The sequence below is a fragment of the Empidonax traillii genome, unplaced genomic scaffold (genome assembly GCF_003031625.1).
Source record: "Empidonax traillii isolate 1590-97213 ecotype Southwest subspecies unplaced genomic scaffold, ASM303162v1 scaffold12:size2584012, whole genome shotgun sequence".
In the NCBI taxonomy this organism is placed as follows: Eukaryota; Metazoa; Chordata; class Aves; order Passeriformes; family Tyrannidae; genus Empidonax; species Empidonax traillii.
This window is the reverse complement of record NW_020955205.1, coordinates 2,310,461-2,329,350: the sequence shown is the minus strand read 5'-3', so window position 1 is coordinate 2,329,350 and position 18,890 is coordinate 2,310,461. Positions and strand designations below refer to the sequence as shown.

At 48.3% G+C, this 18,890-nt stretch overlaps 1 protein-coding gene across 1 annotated transcript; it reads right to left on the bottom strand.

Annotated features, from left to right (window-relative positions):
* Positions 1–386: 386 nt before the first annotated feature.
* SORD (sorbitol dehydrogenase) lies at positions 387–18,890 on the bottom strand. Its single transcript, XM_027889754.1, has 9 exons — positions 18,788–18,890; positions 14,842–14,875; positions 13,988–14,152; positions 12,164–12,323; positions 9,504–9,622; positions 9,188–9,253; positions 3,212–3,387; positions 2,294–2,415; positions 387–1,531 (listed from the first exon to the last, which is right to left on the bottom strand). Exons 1-9 carry the CDS (start codon positions 18,848–18,850, stop codon positions 1,366–1,368), a joined length of 1,071 nt encoding a protein of 356 aa, XP_027745555.1. The 5' UTR covers positions 18,851–18,890; the 3' UTR covers positions 387–1,365.

Below are 18,890 nucleotides of genomic sequence, written 5' to 3'. Positions count from 1 at the left end.
GCTATGGGCCTCCCTCCAGCATGGGAGTCAGGATGGCCAGTGGTCCCCCAGCCATGCCAGTGGGAATCCCCCCAGCATTGGAATGTGCTGGGCACATACTTTGGCCATTTCTTCTGGCAACAGAAAGTTCCCTTGGGTTATGTCTCATCCCTGTAAACCTCAGCATTGACTTGGGGGCTTCCACCTCTGCCAGGATTAACTTGGCCACCTCTGGAATAAACATAAGTTTTGATTTGCAAGTTGTTGGATCATTTGAGGTCTCACAGTCTTGCCAACATCGAGCTCAACCTGTAGCCTGGCAAGGCCCAGGTCTGCACAGTCACCAGGGCCCAAAGTCAGAAACTCCTCCAACCCTGCCACCACACACTTAAAGGGACATACCAGGCAGGTCTCAGGTAGGCAGCATTTATTGAGGAAAGTTCAGTACCAGCCCAAGGAAGGAACTGATCTCTCAGTAGTAAAATTACATGACTGTAATCAAAGATTAGATTTTATCTGCAACCTGCTACCTTATTAGTACCTCATTCATGGCTCACAAACTCAGCAGGAAGGCCCAATATTCCCCCAAAAGTATGATTTGTTCGCAGTGGTAAAACCTTCGAATGATGCTGTCGCCTTATGGCTCCCCTGCGTTCCCCTCCATGCTAAAAGCAGCTGTGTCCTCCAACAGCAGCCCCTCCCGGGGAGCCACATGGGGACAGGGCCCTCAGCAGTCCCAGTTTCCCAGCCTGAAGTGGTCCCACAAGGAGCTACTAGGGGATGACACAGGAGTTGTGGTCCCTGCTGGCCTCCAGACCAGCTTCACAAAAACCCTGGGCTCTGAGCTGTGGGATATTTGCAAAGAGCATGGAGAGAAGACCCGAATATGTTGGTGCTCCCCTTGGAGTGGGGATGGCCAGGCTTTGTTCCACAGGTTGTACAATCCCTGAGCATCCCTGAGGGAAGGTGCAATAGGAAAGGGAAATATTCATATAGGGCTATCTCACATCCAGGGATTGTCATGCAGGAAGAGCTGCAGTGTGGGATGGGAAGGTGGAGTGCCAGCACGTCCCCCAGCACAGAGGAACCAGGTCAGGCTCTGCTGGGGGGCGGCTGAGGAAGAGCCAACTGTGAAAACCCTCATCTCTACCCCAACATCTTGATTCAAACTATTGGTTATCCATTCATAGCTATCTGTTAGTGCTCTAATGGTGTATCCCAGTGCCACTCACCCTCATCACCTTTTGATTTTCTAGGTACAAGAAGTACCTGTGCAAGGTGACCCCAAACATGCAACAGCCCCACATCAACCTCCTTCCTGCAGACTCATCCTGCGCATCCCAGGCAGGCTGGTGCAGTGGGGTGAGGGCCAGGCACTGCAGCAACTCAGGGACTCTGGTCAGTGGGGTCACACTTCAGCATGACTTTGACCCCCTCGCCCCTCTTGGTGGTCTCAAACGCCTCCAGAGCCTTCTCCAGGGGGAAGCGGTGTGTAACCAAGGGCTTGATGTTGATCCGCTTGGATGCAAGCAGAGCAATGGCCACGGGCCACCTGCAAGGGAAACAGCAGGGGATGAGAGCAAGCACTGATTTGGAGCCCAAGGAAAGAGCAGGGAGGAGCCTGATTCATTCCAGTTATCTCCTTAGCCCAAGCAGCCAAGGGGACTTTTGCCTGCAAAGAATCTTCTGGAGAGGGAATCTCAAGCATCCAGCATGGGAGATGGGACAAGCCAACTGAGCTGGGCTGCTAAGTGCTGAGGAAGCAGGCTCTGCTTCACAGACAATTGGCTGAGTAGGAAGCAAGTGAAAATCAAGGAAACAACTGCTTTGGAAGTACTGAAGGAAAACCAAACTGCCATGCTCTGCTCTCCTCTCACCTGGCCTCCTTGCTTGTACACTGACCACTGTGGAGCTCAAACTCATGGACTGAGTGCAGGAGAGGAAAGGAAAAGCCTCAGTCAGCTTCCAGCTTCTTCAGTTGGATTGCATTGCTGTTCCACTTAGAATCATAGAATCACTGAGGTTGGAAAGGACCTCCAAAGATCATCAAGTCCAACTACAGTCATGGAGTCCAACTAGGAATGGGCCAACTTAGAGCAATAGAGGTACAAAGGGATGCAGCAGCTAATCTAATTCCCAAACTGCCTAAAGACATTTTCTCATTTTAAGAAGGAGCTTGACAACATCCCATAAATTCTTCCTGGAGAGCTATAGATCAAGCAAAGATTCTTTCTCCACTGGTAAGAAGCTATAGCTCTGAATAATTCTAAAGACAAGCTTGGAGACACATGAGCCCACCCTGCATGAGACTCACGTGTTGCAGTAGCGGAATATCCCCCGGATATCCACCTCCCGCACGGCAGCATTCACAATGGGCACCGTCACCATCTCAGGTCCCAACCCCACGAGCACCAAGGTCCCACCAGAACGAGTGGCCTGGAGAACAAACACACAAACATGTTACATTTTGCAGAATGCAGTTGCTGGAGCCTGTGCAAGGTCTGTCAAAAATAAAGGCACATTTTGTGGCTGCAGTGAATGCAGGAGAAGCCATGGGAGAGGCAGGATGCAGTCAGGAGCCCATAAGAGTGAAACACACAGAAGGCCAAAAATTCAATCTTTTGAAAATATCTGAAAGATTCTGGTATCTAAATCTCATTCTGAAAAATGGCTGGCATTTAGGTCTGCGAAGAGTACTTTGGGATTTCAATAGGAAAGATTTAAAACTAAGCCTGGTGCTTCACTGGAATTTCTCTTTTTGCCACTTGTCCCATTCCCCTCCTGTCCTTTTCCTGTGAAGCTCCCCACTACCTTCGCCCCATCCTTTTGTTAGTATGTTCATGGCAGCAAAATATCCCTTCCTTAACTGCTTCCCTCACCTTCTGGAATTAATTTTCTTCGTTATTCTCCTTATTTGGACGCAACTTCAGCTTAACAGAAGGTGATGCCCTGTTCGTACCAGCTCCCTGCACAGCCATGCTTGGGTTTTGGGGTCTTACTGGGGTCTCTTTGGGAAGTAGTTTAGCATCTGAGCATCAATTATCAGTTATTCCCATGCCACCGTTAACTCTTCAACTGCCTCTGTTTGCTGTCTAATGAGCACCTTCTCTCCCCATACCAAGCCCAGTGAAATTAAGCACCATGAGAGTGAAGTAACTCATTCACTGCAGCATCCCAGACAAAACCAGACCAATGCCATCCCTGTTCTGCCTTGGGGACAAGTGGTACTCACGTAAATGCCAGCTTGAATGCAGGTCTGCACCCCTGTGCACTCCACAGTGATGTCGGGCATGCAGCCAAGCACACCTTCCACTTTGGAGGCCACCTCCTGCGGGGTCTCGTTCTTCACCTGAACGGTAAAATCTGCCCCCACCTCCTTGGCCTTTTGCAGGCGAGAGGCAGATAAATCTGGGGAAAAGTAAAACAAGGCAAAAAACCACCATTTTCCTTCCCTGGCTCTTCACATTACTTATTCCTACCCCCAAGGACACTTCCCAAAGGACACAAACCAGGGGCAAGGTTGCTCTGATCTTGCTCCTTGATGGCCCAGAAATCACCTGGGTGTGGACAGCACAGCACCAAGAAGCCTTTTGACAGGAGACCTCAAGCTCAGAGGATCATTAATGTGGTACCAGATGAGAGCAGACCACGAGGTCTCTGAGTGCTTCCTTAGAGAACCCTCGGCTGGTGCTTTTGGCTGAGTGAACTGCAGAAAGCATCAGTTGTCAGCACTACGTGTCTCTGCTGTCACAGACATCTCCTGCTTCTTTACCCTCCTGGTAACAGCACTGGAGACTGCTGAGCGTCTCTCAGACAGTTTCTGTCACAGATGAACGAACAGACAAGCCCATAAAGAAAAAAGAGAGTGGATCTGGTAATAGGGTGGACCTCAGACACCCCACGAACACAGGGCAACAAAGCTGGTGATGATAAACATCTGTGAGGGCATGGCTCGATTCCAGTACTCTGTCCTGAGGGTTCTTGACAGCACTGTAAATACCTTCTGAAAATCCACAGGATGGTTTGTACCATGAAGCAAGTTGCCCTGGTAGGCACTGTCTCTTCTCTTCCACATCCTGTGGAAGGAAGCCACCCATCCCTCTGCAGGCACCATTGGTGACCAGGACATCTCTGGAGATAAGAAGTTGGACAGCTAAGGAGTAGAGTGGCATTTCCCAGGCCAAAAAAACTTTTTGCCCTGCACTAAAACAGTAGTCTACAGGAGTCTGCAGGCTGGTACTGGAAATGATGGCTGAATCAAGAGCTGTAACAGCCAAGATTTCCTAGACCCAAAATTGAGGGGTGAACAGTGTCTCCTCTCAGATGTCCTGAGCCTGAAGACTCAGAAAACGATGCCTTTGCCATGGGCACACTCCTCTCTAGGACACACAGAGGGGAGCAAAACACCCCTCTCACCAGGGTACAGTCTTCAGAGAGGTCAGAGATGGGGTGAAAATATCAAGGGAAAAGAGAAGGAGGAAGAGGTCAGTGCTTTGACATGAGCCACTCTGACTCAGTCACATGCTGAGGAGGGAGCTGGGCCAAAGGTTCTACCTGCCCATCACACAGGGAACAGGATGGGACTCACTGGCAGGGCTGATGATGGACAAGACCCCACAGGCAGTGGGAGGGATTGGTATGCCAGGTGTGGGCACACCCACCAAGATGAGCACCCAGAAGAGCTGTAGAGGGAGTTTCAAGAATGGATAACAAAAGGGAATGAAATGTAGATGAAAGAGGAAAAGCTAAGGCTGAAAAGTAAGGGCAGCATCACCCTGGAAGCCTAAACTGAGCCTGGGCTCTCATTCCTGTGGCTGCAGGAGGATTAGTAAGGTCTGTCCCTCCCAAGCTCTGGGCATTGGGCTCCAGGCCATACGTATGGTCATGCTTGACCCCAGCTGAGCTGCACTCAGAGACCTTCTGTGCCCCAAGAGCATGGGCGGGGACTTTTGGAGGCAACCTGAAGTGATAAGAAACACTTCTGCCCAGCATGGTTGATGTCTCCTCAATCTGTGTATGCCAAGGAGACCACGGGGCTCAACAGTGCTCCCAGCAATGGACCCAATTCCCTGTGAAGTTTGGTCTCACAACACCAGCTCACAGCAGACACAGCTGGGCTCAGCCATTTTCAGTATCTTCCCAGTCACTAAAGTGTTTTAAACTGTCTCTCTGGCAGAAAGAATCCAGAGGCTTTGTCCTGGAGTGACAGGACAGCCAGTGTGTTTCAAAGTGGTCACAAAAATCACTCTCGGGCAGCAAAAAAAGCCTTTCACTGTAGTTGGCCTCTGGTTTGCTGACCTGCTCAGGAAGGAAGTCCTGGCTCAGAAAGGCACATGGAACCATCAGCCCTGCTCAAGACTGAAGTAACAACTCTGGCCTAAGTAAATCACCATGAAGTGCTTCCTGAAGCAGACAGATCTGTAGGTTACTGGTTTGTTCAGAGCTCCAGACACTTGTGAGTCTTGGGAGGGACCAAGCTGTTTGAATTTCAAACCTTACTAGGCCAAACCCCACACAGCTCTTGGGAAAATGATCCATTATACAGTTACAGGGCTGCATCTTGTCTCTAGTCAGAAATCTGTTTTCACTTCCTGGCCACTGCAGCTAATTAAAGTTTTGCTGCCAGAACAAGAGCAGCCCCGTGTCTCTGCTTCCAAATAAGTTATCAAATTACCTTTAAGCTTCTCATGATGGCTTATGAGCCAACTTGACAGCTAATTATTCTTGAAGCTCTCACACTCTTTGTGTTGATCTTCTTTCTCAATAGAGTTGAGCTCTGGACAGTTATTCATCCTCCCTGACCTTGACTTCTAGGGTTTCTGGAGGCACCACCACCCAGAACTTAGCGTTCAGATAGCACAAGAGCAATAATTTCCCTTAAATAGGAATTATTAAATGCAACTTTAGTGACAGACAGAGCAAGACAAGAGAGCCCAACACTGCCATTCAAACACCTAAGTGGTCCCTTCACTTTCTGGGCTTTTATGTGTTTCTAAGGGGAAAAGCAGCTTTTCGGAGCAGCAGCAAGGCAGAAGGACAGGAGAAGGTTGTACATAAATATCAATCACACCCACTCAGTAGTGGAGTGGAGAAAGACACAGACCTTTGTGAAGAGTAGATGAGGACCCAGGAAACAAATTGATCTTCTCATCCAGCTGGAGCCCGTTAAATACATCAAACACTCCAGGTGAAACAAAGACAGAAGCTACAGGAGATGAGTTCTCCCCAGGCAAGGAAAAAGCTTTTCTAAATATTTCTATATTTGTGAGCAGCTTGTCAAAATAAACACAAACATTTAAAGCCTTAAGTGCTGCACAGACAAAGCTCCTCAGACAAACACATCATAAAAATTCCGGGCAATGAATTCAAAGAACCTGATCGCAAAATACAAGAAGGGCTTTGTGGGCAGACAGGAATCTCATGGGTGTTGGCTCCTAAAGCTGACACAAAAAACAATTCCCTGAGAAGGGCAGCAAAATCCCAAGGGGCAACGAGCCAAACCAAACCCACTTCTCAGCTCATGTCATACACAAATAACTGACTTGGGACAGCACCTCCATGAGTGTCTTTCAGCAACTCTTGTGTGCAAGATGTGAGTCACAATCACTACCTAGACCAGCACATAGAGATAAGAAGGGGTAATTCCATGTATTCAAGCCTATTGACCCTACAAACCAGGCACCAGGAACTTTCTGTGGCCACTTGGAGTCTTGTGGCACATGATACCCAGAGCAGCTCACCCAGGGCCCCTCAGCAGCAGCCTATGGGCAGAGGTAGCAGCAGCTCGCAGTTACAGGGAAGATACACACAGGCAGGAGTGGGAATGGGGTGACAGGCTGAACCAGATGCCTCAGCCCCACTAACCCCTGCCAGCTCATCAAGCTCTTCCCCACCCAGGAACGGGGTCACCCCCAGCCCCTGCACCAGCCCAGCTGGGCAGCAAAGTTCCTCATACGTGATTCAGGAGCAGAGCTGTTTTTCCTGCTACAGCAAACACCATCCACAAATGACAACACTTCACAAAATCTGAGGTGTGGACTGATCCCGTCCATCAAGCACACACACCTTCAGGGTGAGGCCAGCAGAACTAAAAATGCCCTGGATTTGGCAGCAAGAGGATTAAGGGAGGAGAAGGCAATAATCTGCCTCGATTTTTGACCTGAGCTACTACTGAAGGATGTTTCTGCAAAGGCAAGAGGGTGGGACCTGAATTTTATCTCTTACCCCAAAGATGGAAACACAGTAGTCGAGAGCTCAAAAATACACCTGGCCCAAAGCATGGGAGTAGCAGCCTTCTGACAGGTCCAGGTTGGAGCTTTGACCCAAAAGCATTGCAGCAACCATTGCTCATTGTCAAGCAGCACCTGTAACTGCTCCTTCTGGTCATCACCACTCAGAAGGATCAGAGAGTTTCAGTGAGAGCTGGAGACACTAATTCCAGGCCCTACTCGAACCCCAGATGGAGATTTCAACCAGTGAACATCCTGAGGTTTCTCCAGCTCTCCCTTCTTTTGGACAAGCTACAGAGAGAGACTGAACCCTGGATGAGAGGTGCAGGCAGCTGGGCTGCCTTAGCATGGGATAAAAAGGGGAGATGTAACAGCTCTGCAACAACCTCAAGGGCAGCTGCAGAGGTGATGAAAACTCATTTCATCTCTTGCAGACAAGGGGAAATCCCCACAAATGACAGTTTGTGAGTGCACCCCAGGAAAAGCTTCCTCATTAAGAGGTGGTGCAAACTTGGAGTAGGTACCTTGAAAGATGGGATCTCCTTCCTCAGAGGTTTTCCAGATGCAGCTAGACAAAGACATTGCTGTAAGCAGCAGCTGGCCCAGAAACCTCAGTTGTGCAAGGAAGGCCCATTTCTGAAACGCAGGGACTCTGAAAAGGCCATTTCAGTCTATGTGGATAACCAGTGGAAAATGAAACCCCCAACTGGAGCAGAAAGAAGCACAAAGACAAGTGAGAAGCAGTGTGGCTGCACACAGAAAAAAACTGTGCAAACACTGTCCAGGCCATCACACAGCACCACCAGAGGAAAAAAAAAAATAACCTGCCAAAATCAAACCTCCAAGAATAGCCCCAAAAAGGGTATAAAATATATTGTGTTGCCTGGTCTGCGTGCCAGGGTGGACACTAGAACACTAGATATTATGAAGGTCTAAGATAAAGGCACTACAGGGAAGGTAAAACCTGATTGATTTATAATTTATAATTTGATTTATAAGCCAGAGCTAAAACACAAAGTTTTAAAAAGAGCTCAAAATGGAGAAATTAAAAGAAAATAGCCAGTGATCAGAGGTACCAGGAGCAAGCAGAGCTTATGAAACTCAGAGCTGACATACAGATGCACTGACTCTTCCAAAATACCTGCTCAAAGTCTGAAGAAGGTCTCTAGGCCTGATACACAGACCATTGATTAACCTCTTTATTCTGGATTGTTCTCCTTGAGGCTACTCCACCCACACAACTTGTCCATGCTGGGATTCAGGAGTTATGACCCTGGTCCTCTAACCCACCAGAGGAGTTGCAAACTGCATCTTCTTGGAGATCCCAATTAGGGCAGAGATAAAAGCCTTGTCCCAGGGAACAAGAAGTTTAGCAGGATTCCCTCCAAACAGGCACATGCTACTACTCCAGTCACAAACAGATTTGCCTGGGCTGCCTTCCCCAGCAGCAAACTTGAAGGAATAATTTGGAACTAGTCAACGTGCTGAAGCACATCCAGAGAAGGGAACAGAGCCAGGGAAGGGTCTGAAGCACCAGGAGTGGCTGAGGGAGTTGGGGGGCTCAGCCTGGAGAAAAGGAGGCTCAGGAGGGACTTTCTCGCTCTCTGCAACTCCCTGACAGAAGGGTGGAGCCAGATGAGGGTAAGGCTCTGCTCCCAGGGAACAAGGGACAGGACAAGAGAAAAGGGCCTCAAGTTGTGCTAAGGGAGGTTTAAGTTGGATGTTAGGGAAAAATATTTTCCCTGGAAGGGTGGTCAGGCATTGGAACAGGCTGCCCAGGGAAGTGGTGGGATCACCATTCCTGGAAGTGTTCAAAAAAAAAGTGGATGTGGCACTTACGGACACAGTTGGGCTTGGCAATGCTGGGTTAATGGTTGGGCTTGATGATCTAAGAGGTCTTTTTCAACTTTAATGATTGTGTGATTCTGTGAAAGTGTTGTATCATGGGAAAAAGGCACACAAGGAATATAAGGACTTACCTGTGACCACCACGGCAGCTGCACCCATCATCTTAGCAACAATCACATTAACGAGGCCAATTGGTCCTGGGCAAGAGGGGATGAAAGAGAACATGTACCACTGCCAGGCAGCACCAGCCACAGGCTCTGAACACTGAACCCGGAGCCCTGCATGTTCCTGGGCTAAAGGAGGCTCTGGCAGCCTCAAGGTCCCCCTTGGAACCCCCAGAGCTGTGCCATGACCCCCACTGACAGCAGAGACCAGGAGCTCAGCCTGAGCCCTGCCCATTCCCTCTCAGTAGACAGGGAACCAAAGGACTGAATGCATTCACCATACCAGAGCCAGACACGAAGACTTTGCTTCCCAGAGTGACTCCTGCTCTTTTACAGGCATGGATTCCCACTGACAGGGGCTCGATAAGGGCTCCTTCTTCAAAGGTGACGTTATCTGGAAGCCTGCAAGAACGGGACACAAGCAAAGAGGTTTATGAGGGTGATAAAGAAAGCCATGACACTTGAAGACCTAACATGGGTGTAAATCAGTGGAAAAAAAAAATTCTCACCCTTGGTAAGAAAAATGTCAGGCTGGAATGTCTTTCAAGAGGTTCTATTGCCTGTTTTTCTCCTCTGAAGCAGCATCAAGTGCACCTAAACCAGTGAGGTTTGCTCAAGCACCAAACACAGGGACCCACAAACTTCCCCACATCAACTCTCCAGCACTTGATGAGTGAACCCAAAGACTCCTTTGCCACTCATTCCCTTTGGAATAAACTCCCCAGTTGCATATGGACCAAACCCAAGGGCTGCCCCATGGCTAGGACCCACCAGCGAGATCCCAGAACCCTCACCCGTGTTGGATCATTCAGCTCCATACTTTTAGAAAATGTCTGGCTGCCAAAGGTGATGCCACCAGGAAAGGCAGGCAGGTCCAGGTCTCCCCATAACACCTGGTATCTCCTCCCCTGATACACCAAGTGTTTTAAACCAGAGGACTGGTTCCAGCACACACTCTCCCAGCAGTCTTTAGACAGAAACAGCCCCATCATGCAGCCAGTGTGAGTGACGGAAAAAGGCAGAGAGGGGTGAAACCCTTCTGAACTGCTGACAGAATAAATCTCAGCCCCACAATGCTGCCCACCAGGGAGCCACCAGCATGGGCTCCTTAACAGAGAGTGCTGGGAGCTGTGCCTGCCAGGAGGTTTTTTCTGACAGCCCTGGGAAGGTCAAGGTCAGATCTCAGCCAGGACAACATGAAGCCAAAGGAATGGATATGATGGTTATGGGAAGACAGCTGTAAGATATCTGTATGTCCCTTATCTCCAAGAGGCTTTAAAGGTCTGACTCCAAGAGTTCATCTGTCACAGAGTTCGGCATCACGTTTGCTCCTGTTGGATCTGGGCACTGCCCTGTCAATAGGGAGAGCAGGTTCACAGTATGATCCCACCTTCATCAAGTTACTTGGAGTATCCAACAGGGAGTCTGCTCACCAGCAGGACAGACAATAACTGCCCAAATGTGCAAGAGCCCACTGAGCTCAGCCATCAGCTGTTTCTAGCAAATCTGTCCTGGCAGAGCAGCTTCATGCCAGGGAATCTGCTCTGCATCAGCCAGCCACAGCACTGCAGATCTGAAACCAGGAGCACCAAGTCCAGGCTTTGCATTTCAAAGCTCAAAACCAAAATAAGATAGCCAAAATTATATTTACTCAAATTGGAGAAAAAAAGCGCAAAACCCAGGAAGAAGACAGCTACAAACCAGCCATGCTCTCCCATGCAAAAACTTGTGATGTTGTCATAAAATGTTAACACACAGGAAATCAGTGACAGTGGGTCTGGACAGTGAGATGTTAGTCCCATCCAGAGCAGCACCTCATCCTGACAGAAGCTGCTTGAGATATGCTTTGAAAGCTTCCTGCCTTAGGACTCTCAGGAGAAGAGCAGTCAAGTGCCTCCTTCCAACCGCTGCAATCCTGAATGCTCCCTGTGCAGATACCAAGGATCTTCCTGCTCATGGAAGAACCCCCCTGTACAGACTGAGAAAGAACATGGTGCACAGGTAGAGCAGTCTCAGGGGGCCACTATTTTTAACTGGGCTATTTTTAACTCCTTGTTAAAGGCACTTATGTGGGTATAATATTGCAGAGGCCTTTTCAGGTTTCCAGAGTATATAAGGCCCTGGCACAAGTTGTCCAGGGAAGCAGTGGCTGCCCCATCATCCCTGGAAATGTTCAAGGCCAGGCTGGATGGGGCTCTGAGCAGCCTGAGTAAGTGGAAGGTGTCCCTGCCCATGGCAGGGGGATGGAACAAGATGAGCTTTAAGGTCCCTTCCAATCCAAATCATTCCGGGATTCTATGATTTGCCAGAGCGTTTAAGCACAGATTTGCTTCTAAGCAAATGTGTCAGTCCTGCCACAACTGATAACATTCTCAGGTTTGCTGAACTGGATATGAAAACAGATGTGTAATGCTGGCAGCTTACTGGGGACACTCAGAGTCACACAAGAAAAACAGCTCAACAGGGCCACTGCTTTTTGTTCCTGCTCTGCTCCAAGTGAGATGACTTTGTTTCAAATGACAGAGCAAGGTGTCAGCAGTCACCACGGTGTTTCCTGAAAAGCAGCAGCAGCAAAGCTCAGCCCAAAGAACCAGACAAAGACCTTCAGGCACCAGCCTAAGAGGGCAAGGATATAAAAAGACAGCAGAAAACAAACCAAGAGCAGGGAGCAAATGGGAAAAGGGAAATAATTAAAGGGTAAAGCAGCAGTGACATCCCGGAAGACAAGCAAGAAATCTTTATGTCTGGCACCAGAGGGGATAAACTATGCCTGCCTGACAAACCCTTTGTAAAATGGCTGCCATCCAAGCTTAGACACGTTATTTATGGATCAGAAGGCAACAAAACCTGTTGGGAATCACGTAAAGAGTACTCAGAAGGGCCAAGAGGTGATTGCTTCCCCCAGGGAGTGTGTATTTCCCTACAGAGTGAGCACAGACTAACTTGTAGCAGTAGCTGGCACTGTGCTTGTAGTAGCGGCACAGATTCCCATCATCGGGGGGGGTCGCACAAAAGAAGATCGTTGGGGACAGGTTGTAGCGTCCAGTTTTGCAGAACTCATCCATTTCCCTCGGGACACCCGGCTCAATGGCCACACGGTCACCTGCCAGGGAAAGGTTATGTCAGTCAGGGAGAGGGTGGCACACAGGTGTGACTAGCACCAAAAAACACAGGAACCCTGGAACAAGAGAGGCATGAGAGACCAGGGCAACCTGATGTAGTGAAAGGTATCCCTGCCTATGGCAAGGGGGTGGAATGAGATGAGCTTTAAGGTCCCTTCTAACCCAGACCAGTCTATGATTCCATGATTATTTAATTGCAATCATGAGGCAATTATGTTTTCTCCATACTAGAGAAAACAGTGTGACCACAGTACAACTTGCTAGTACACAAGGGACAGAAACCAGCCCATTTATTGGGAAAAGGAAGTCAACTGGAGCCAATCTCTGAGTGAAGCTCCATCAAAGGCTTCCAGCCAGACATGGTGACAAGTACGAGAATGGACAGAAGCAAAGAACCATCTAGGCCCCAGCATCGCCTCAGAGATGGCCTTGGGGGATGTCTGGGGGTGAGAGGAGCAGGACACACACATTCCGGATGCTCTCACAGCCTCACAAGCTGTATGAGGTTTGTCTGTATTTAGTAACACTGAACAATTTCTCCTCGTCTTTCCACTGTGTAAACTACCTGGTCTGCTACATCTCAGTGTATGTGGTTCTGTATGTGGTTCTGACTGCCCCTTCTCTTTTATTGGAGGAACCAGAGAGCAGGGAAGCTTTATATGGCCTCTCCCTGCCCCTCATGAGTCCTCAGACCTGTGCCACACATCCTTGAGTTGTCTCTCAAGCTCCCAGCTAAAGTTCCTTACTGAGACGTGTCACAGAAATGCTGCTCCACATCTCGTCATCTCCTTGTCCTCCTTTGTCCTCACCTTTTTATATCCCTTTGGAAAGAAGGAGACTGGAACTGCACAGAGAATCCAGATGGGCACTGATGTCCTCTGACTGAGTCTCTGTACCTTTCCTAACAGTGCTTTGCATTTTTCACCATTGCTGGGGCAACACTCCCACGCTCAGTGTCAGAGCCAAAGGTCTCACCCCTCAGCAGTGAGCATTTTTGTTACGAAGCTGGTTTTGTTTCTCCTGGTGTGGACATCACTTTATGTTTACCTGCATGGAATCTCACCTGGACCTTAAAAGCACCTCTCAAGTCTTGCTGGCTCTCCTGCATCCTCTCCACCCCGCCTAAGTTCCTCTCATCAGCAAACTTTGCAAAATTCCCTGCTCAGCCCATTTTCTAGGACATTCAGGAGCACAGGGAGCAGTGGAGGTCACACCACAGGGCCTGGAGCAGTTACTCCAGTGACCTCTCTGCACTGCAGAAGGCCTTTTGCTACTTCAAGAACACACACAGAGAAGAAACATTAACAGCAGGTTGCTGGCAAGAGCAAGGTGTGTGGTTTCTGAAGCTTTATCAAGCTTCCTTAAAAGGCACCTTATACTGGTATATGCTCTACTCTGCATTAAAATACAGCCAGGCCAGCTCAAGATATCCCAGGATAAAGCTACCTAAGGAATATCATATACCACAGTGGCCAAGCTGGGTGATTAATAGCAGCACAGTGACATTTTGTGAAGGAGAATGTCACGCTGTGACCTCAAACTCCCAGATAAATTTATATGACCTAAAGAAACCCAGCCTGCTATGGACACATTTTTGGGAACTGATTAGCAGGAAAACCAAACAAAGAGTTTTGGCTGCAGATACCTGGTTTCAGATGAGTCACCCCTGAGCCCACTTTGACGACTCTCCCGGAAGCTTCGTGCCCCAACACCATGGGGTCCTTGACGACAAAATCTCCAATCCGGCCGTGCTGCCAGTAGTGGACATCAGACCCGCAGATCCCAACGGAATGCATGCGCAGGAGGACCTCTACCAGAACAGCAGGAAAAGCTCTTTGTAGAAAACTCACCTTCTCAGGCACTGGGAGAGCAGCACATGGGCTGGCGCTGGGCCCCACCACAAAGGCCAAGCCAGTATTGACACATTCAAATTTACTGGCAGCAAATAAATACACCAGAACGGCACATTCACACATTCATGAGCCATGAAATAATAAACTATGCATGCATTCACAAACCAGGAAGCATTAAAATATGGTAAGACATGTCAACAAAAAATATGGTCCACAAAATAATACATTTTAAGAGGGGCATGACTATTGCTGGAGCAGGAATAAAAGAGCAAGTCCATTTAATTTTTCCTTCTCCCTAAGCTGTGATTTCAGCCCTGGAGAGTTAGTGAATCAAATTTCTATCAGCTCATATGCCCACCCTATTAATATTTAGTCCTGCAATAAGATCATCTGACATGTCCCAAGAGCCATTTAATGTGACATACATGAACTGATGGAACAGGAAGCAGAGAAAGCCAGATAAAGGCTATCTGTGACTGCTCCAGCTCCTCTTTTCAGCTGGAAAAGCAGCACTATCTGTTTCAGCCACACAGTCTTTTTCAGACTATTTTATACTTTCTCTGAAATATTTCATATATATATAAATGAATGAGAAAACCAAGAGATTAGTAAAGAAAGCAGAGAGAAGCATCATCTGTAGACCTACCATTGGGACCCGGTTCTGGGACTGGACGAGTTTCCTATGGACAAAAGAAAAAAAAAAAACAAACCATTTAGCTGCTTGTACATAGCCCTGGGAATACCTTGTGGAAATCCAGCCCAAGTTAGCTCACGTAAATCCAGAAGCAGATGAGGGGTTTGGTCCTGGCTGCTCAGTAAGACCCTGTTGTGCAATGAGGACCTTCCTCTTAAGCTCAGCTCATTTTCCAGGCTCAGGTGAGGATTATGGGATCTGTTCTGAGTGACCAACTGCCAGTTTGGAAATCCATTCTCCAAACTATTTTGTAGTACATTTCCCTTCCCTGCCCAGACAAGAGCCACATACTAAACTTCTCTGCCCCAGAGCAGCCTCAAGCTTCAGTTTAATCCATCATCCCTGAAGGCTGACCAAAAAAATCACCTGTAACCAGGAAAATTCTGAACCACCTCTTTCTGTAAAGCCTTAATATTGTGGTGATTATGTTATTATTATAAATAATAGGAAATATTTTTAGTACAGAATCACAGAATGATTTGGGTTAGCAGGGACCTTAAAAATCATCAAGCTCCAATGGAAGGGACACCTTCCACTAGACCCGGTTGCTCAAAGCCCCATCCCACCTCGTCTTGAACACTTCAAGGGATGGGGCAGCCACAACTTCTCTGGGCAACCTGTGCCAGGGCCTCACCACCCTGTTCCACTGATACATAATTTATACATAATATTTATGCATAATAATGTATACATAATAATTACATAATTATTTATAAATAATAATGTATAAATCATCTTTAAACTTTACTCTAAATCCCACTTCAGGTCGTGTCCTCTTGTAATTCTCATGGCACCTCTTTATGGGATGAACAAAGTTAGAGTTAGGAGAGTTAGAGAGTTGTCACTTGACCCCAAGTCACCCTTCCACCCAAAAGATCTGCAGGCATTTTGCCTTCACCAAGCTCCCTCAGCTGCATCAAAACCCAAAAGGAATCATCTTATTGGGTTTTACAGCACCAAGCCACTACAACACCCACTGAGCATCCACCTCAATGATCATGTCTCTAAGAAAAGCCCCCCCAAAGTAGTGCCAACAATGAACCCGTCAAAATCCATTTGCTGCTCAAATTTTGAGGAGCACTGTTCTGCATTTTAACTAATTAAATACATTTCAATCCCAACATATTCCTCAATTCCGACTTTGTACATCATCATCACAGAAAAAGAAACTCTGGAAACACATTGAATTGTTCTCATACAATTCAACCAACAGAAATTTTCCATGTGCAGGCCTCTTATTCCCCTCCACTTATCGAGGAGCAACAAAAGAATTTTTGTGTTTGCCTGGGAGGTGTTGTCACCCTCAACAGGGTCCCTCTGAAGCTTCTTCCACATCCCAAAGTCACAACTCTATTTCTGACCAACTAGATCAAAATGTTTTCTCTGAAACTGAAAAAGGAATTTCTAAGGCACCTGTCTAAGATCAGCAAGCACCTTTGACAAAGTTAGAAAAAGAAATCAATTAATTAAATTAAAGCAATTAAAAAAGAATACTAACTGTAATAACAACACCTTAACCATAAAGGCACCATCCTGTGATAGCCTTATCTCACTGCTGAGTCAAAGGGACCTTGAGTGTTAGGCCTGTGCAAGATAGTGACCTATCATTGGACCTGAATTAGGATAAAGCTCAGCAATTCTATGGAAGAGCTCCATGTGGGACCAATTAGATTCTGAAATAATAACCCAACTGTCCAGGCAGATGGGTGAGGACAGGAGAAGGCCCTGAGAGGCTTTGTGGCTGCTGGTTATAAGCTTTTGCAGCATTGTGTTCTGGTTTCAGACCTGTATCTGTAATTTTAATATGGGGGGGGGGGTGTTTTGTCCCACTGAGGAACACAGTGAACAAAATAGTCCATGGTGAGAGATAAAGCCAACTTCCAGCTGAAGACAGGTGTGTGTACAAAAAAGAATACTTTTTTTTTTTCCCAGTAACAGCTGTGCCTAAAAAACCCAGACACCTTGGTGGGAAGTCAATCCTCCAGCCTGATTTGTAGAAAATAGGAGTGACCAAACCAGAGAACACCAGAGACATAAGTTCTGCTATTGTGTGGTGTTCACTGAGAAGTTAAGAAATGGTGACTGGTAAACGAAATGCAGCAAATGTTTTCTGTGAAAGGAGACAGGAAAAGAGAGGCCACAGTACAAATATAAAACAAATAAATCCCCACCAGGAAGCAAACAGGAGCCTGAGCCTGTGGCAACCACCCAAGGGCAAGAGGAGAGTCAACAAAAACAAAGTCAATGCATTTTCACATAGGGCAGGGGTCACAGTGACTCTCCCATGGGAAACATGGCCAAGAATCAAGAAAGGTGTGGGAATTGCGGGAAAATGGTCTCACCCAGCTTTAGGTATCAATAATAGATAACAAGTTGAGAGCTCACTGTGGAGACTCCTTCCATGACCAGTGGGTCAAAAGAGTGAGCACCATCCACACTGTGGCAAAGAAACTTTAGGGAAGCCCAGGAGGATGACACCAAGGGGCTGCCAGTGAGGCAGGGGGGCACTGGTAACCAGCTCCAATGTCAAACATCCCAAGGAAAAGTCACACGTCTGGGTGTAATCCAATTTAGAGACCAGCAACACAGATGTGATGGAGTCAGTGTCCACCTCACAAGTGTCACAAATCTTGAAAACGTTTCTTGAAGTAAAGGGACCACCTCAATCCTCAACCCATATTTATTTCTTTTGGCAGTCAGGCTCCATGTGCTTGTACTGAAAGTGCAATTGTGTCAAAGGTGCCTGGGAGCTGCACATGAACCACCCCCACAGACACCACTCAGACTCCAGCACATGCAGCTTGGGCTGGGCAGGAATGGTGAAAAATCAACCGCTTCCCTGATAACCATCCCCCAAACAAGGCACTGCAGGTATCCAAAGTCTATGCTCTCCTAAGAGCCCTTCTGCAAGGACTCTGTGTACAGAAAGCTGCCTGCCAATGTTTGCCCATGGAAATCTTCCTTCCCCCATTTGGCACTCGTCAAACTGGTAAACACACATCCTCAACAGCGCCATGATGATTCAGCAGCCAGGAGGAGCTAATTGTTCACAATGAGAGAAGCAGAACGAGCCTGAAGTACTTTAAAAGTACAAAATACCCCCCCCACACACACAAACACACACCGTGCAGGAGGGTCCTGCAGCACCTGCTCTCTCTGAGTCCTCTGTTCTGCTCCTCACCTGGGCTCTGACAGCTCAAAGCAGCTACAACCACCCTCCATCCCTGCTCCCTGGGAGCATCTGTCTCAGCTGTGAGAATGGTTTGTTGGGGAAAAAATGGAGATTTCAGGGATTCTGGCTATCAGGGATATGAGGTTTTCCACTCAAACGGAATTAGCAAGTATCTAAAGAAGATTATCCCCTCCAGTGTCCCTTAAGAGCATTCTGCAGCTGAAAGTTTTCCAAGCTTGGAAAACCAGCAGAAAACGTACAGGCTTTTTCATGCAAAGTTGGCAGAACCATCTGAAAATAGACCTTTTTTTCTAATAGTATTGCACCTTCCTGCTTGTATGAATGTGTGTATCCACGAATTTATTTCTCCGGCAAGAATGTTTCACCTTCCAGGCACACGAGGGCAGGTGCGTTTTCCTTTCCCTCTCCGGGTCATTCCCTGTGCCGCTGTGAGGAGCCCAAAGCTGCCATACAGGGACTGGGGCTGCAGGGGCCCCAACCACGGGGCACCCCCACCCCCAGGAACGTGGAAGCCGCTGCCTTTCACCGCGCGCAGCCCGGCACCGGGGGGACCAGAGGGGAAGAACGGGAGGGACCGAGTTGGCCGGACACCCCCAAGTGCGGGGGCTCAGCCCCGAGACCCGCGGGAGCTGACGCCGGGCCCCCCGCCCCGCGGCCCCCGGAGCGCGGCCCCGCTCCCGCCCGGCCCCGCCGCCCCGGCAGTACCAGCCGCAGGTCCCCGGCTCGGTGCACGACCACGGCCACGTTCTGCCCCGCCGCCGCCGCCATGGCTCAGGCTCGGCGCGGCACCGGGTCCAAGGGCCGCCGC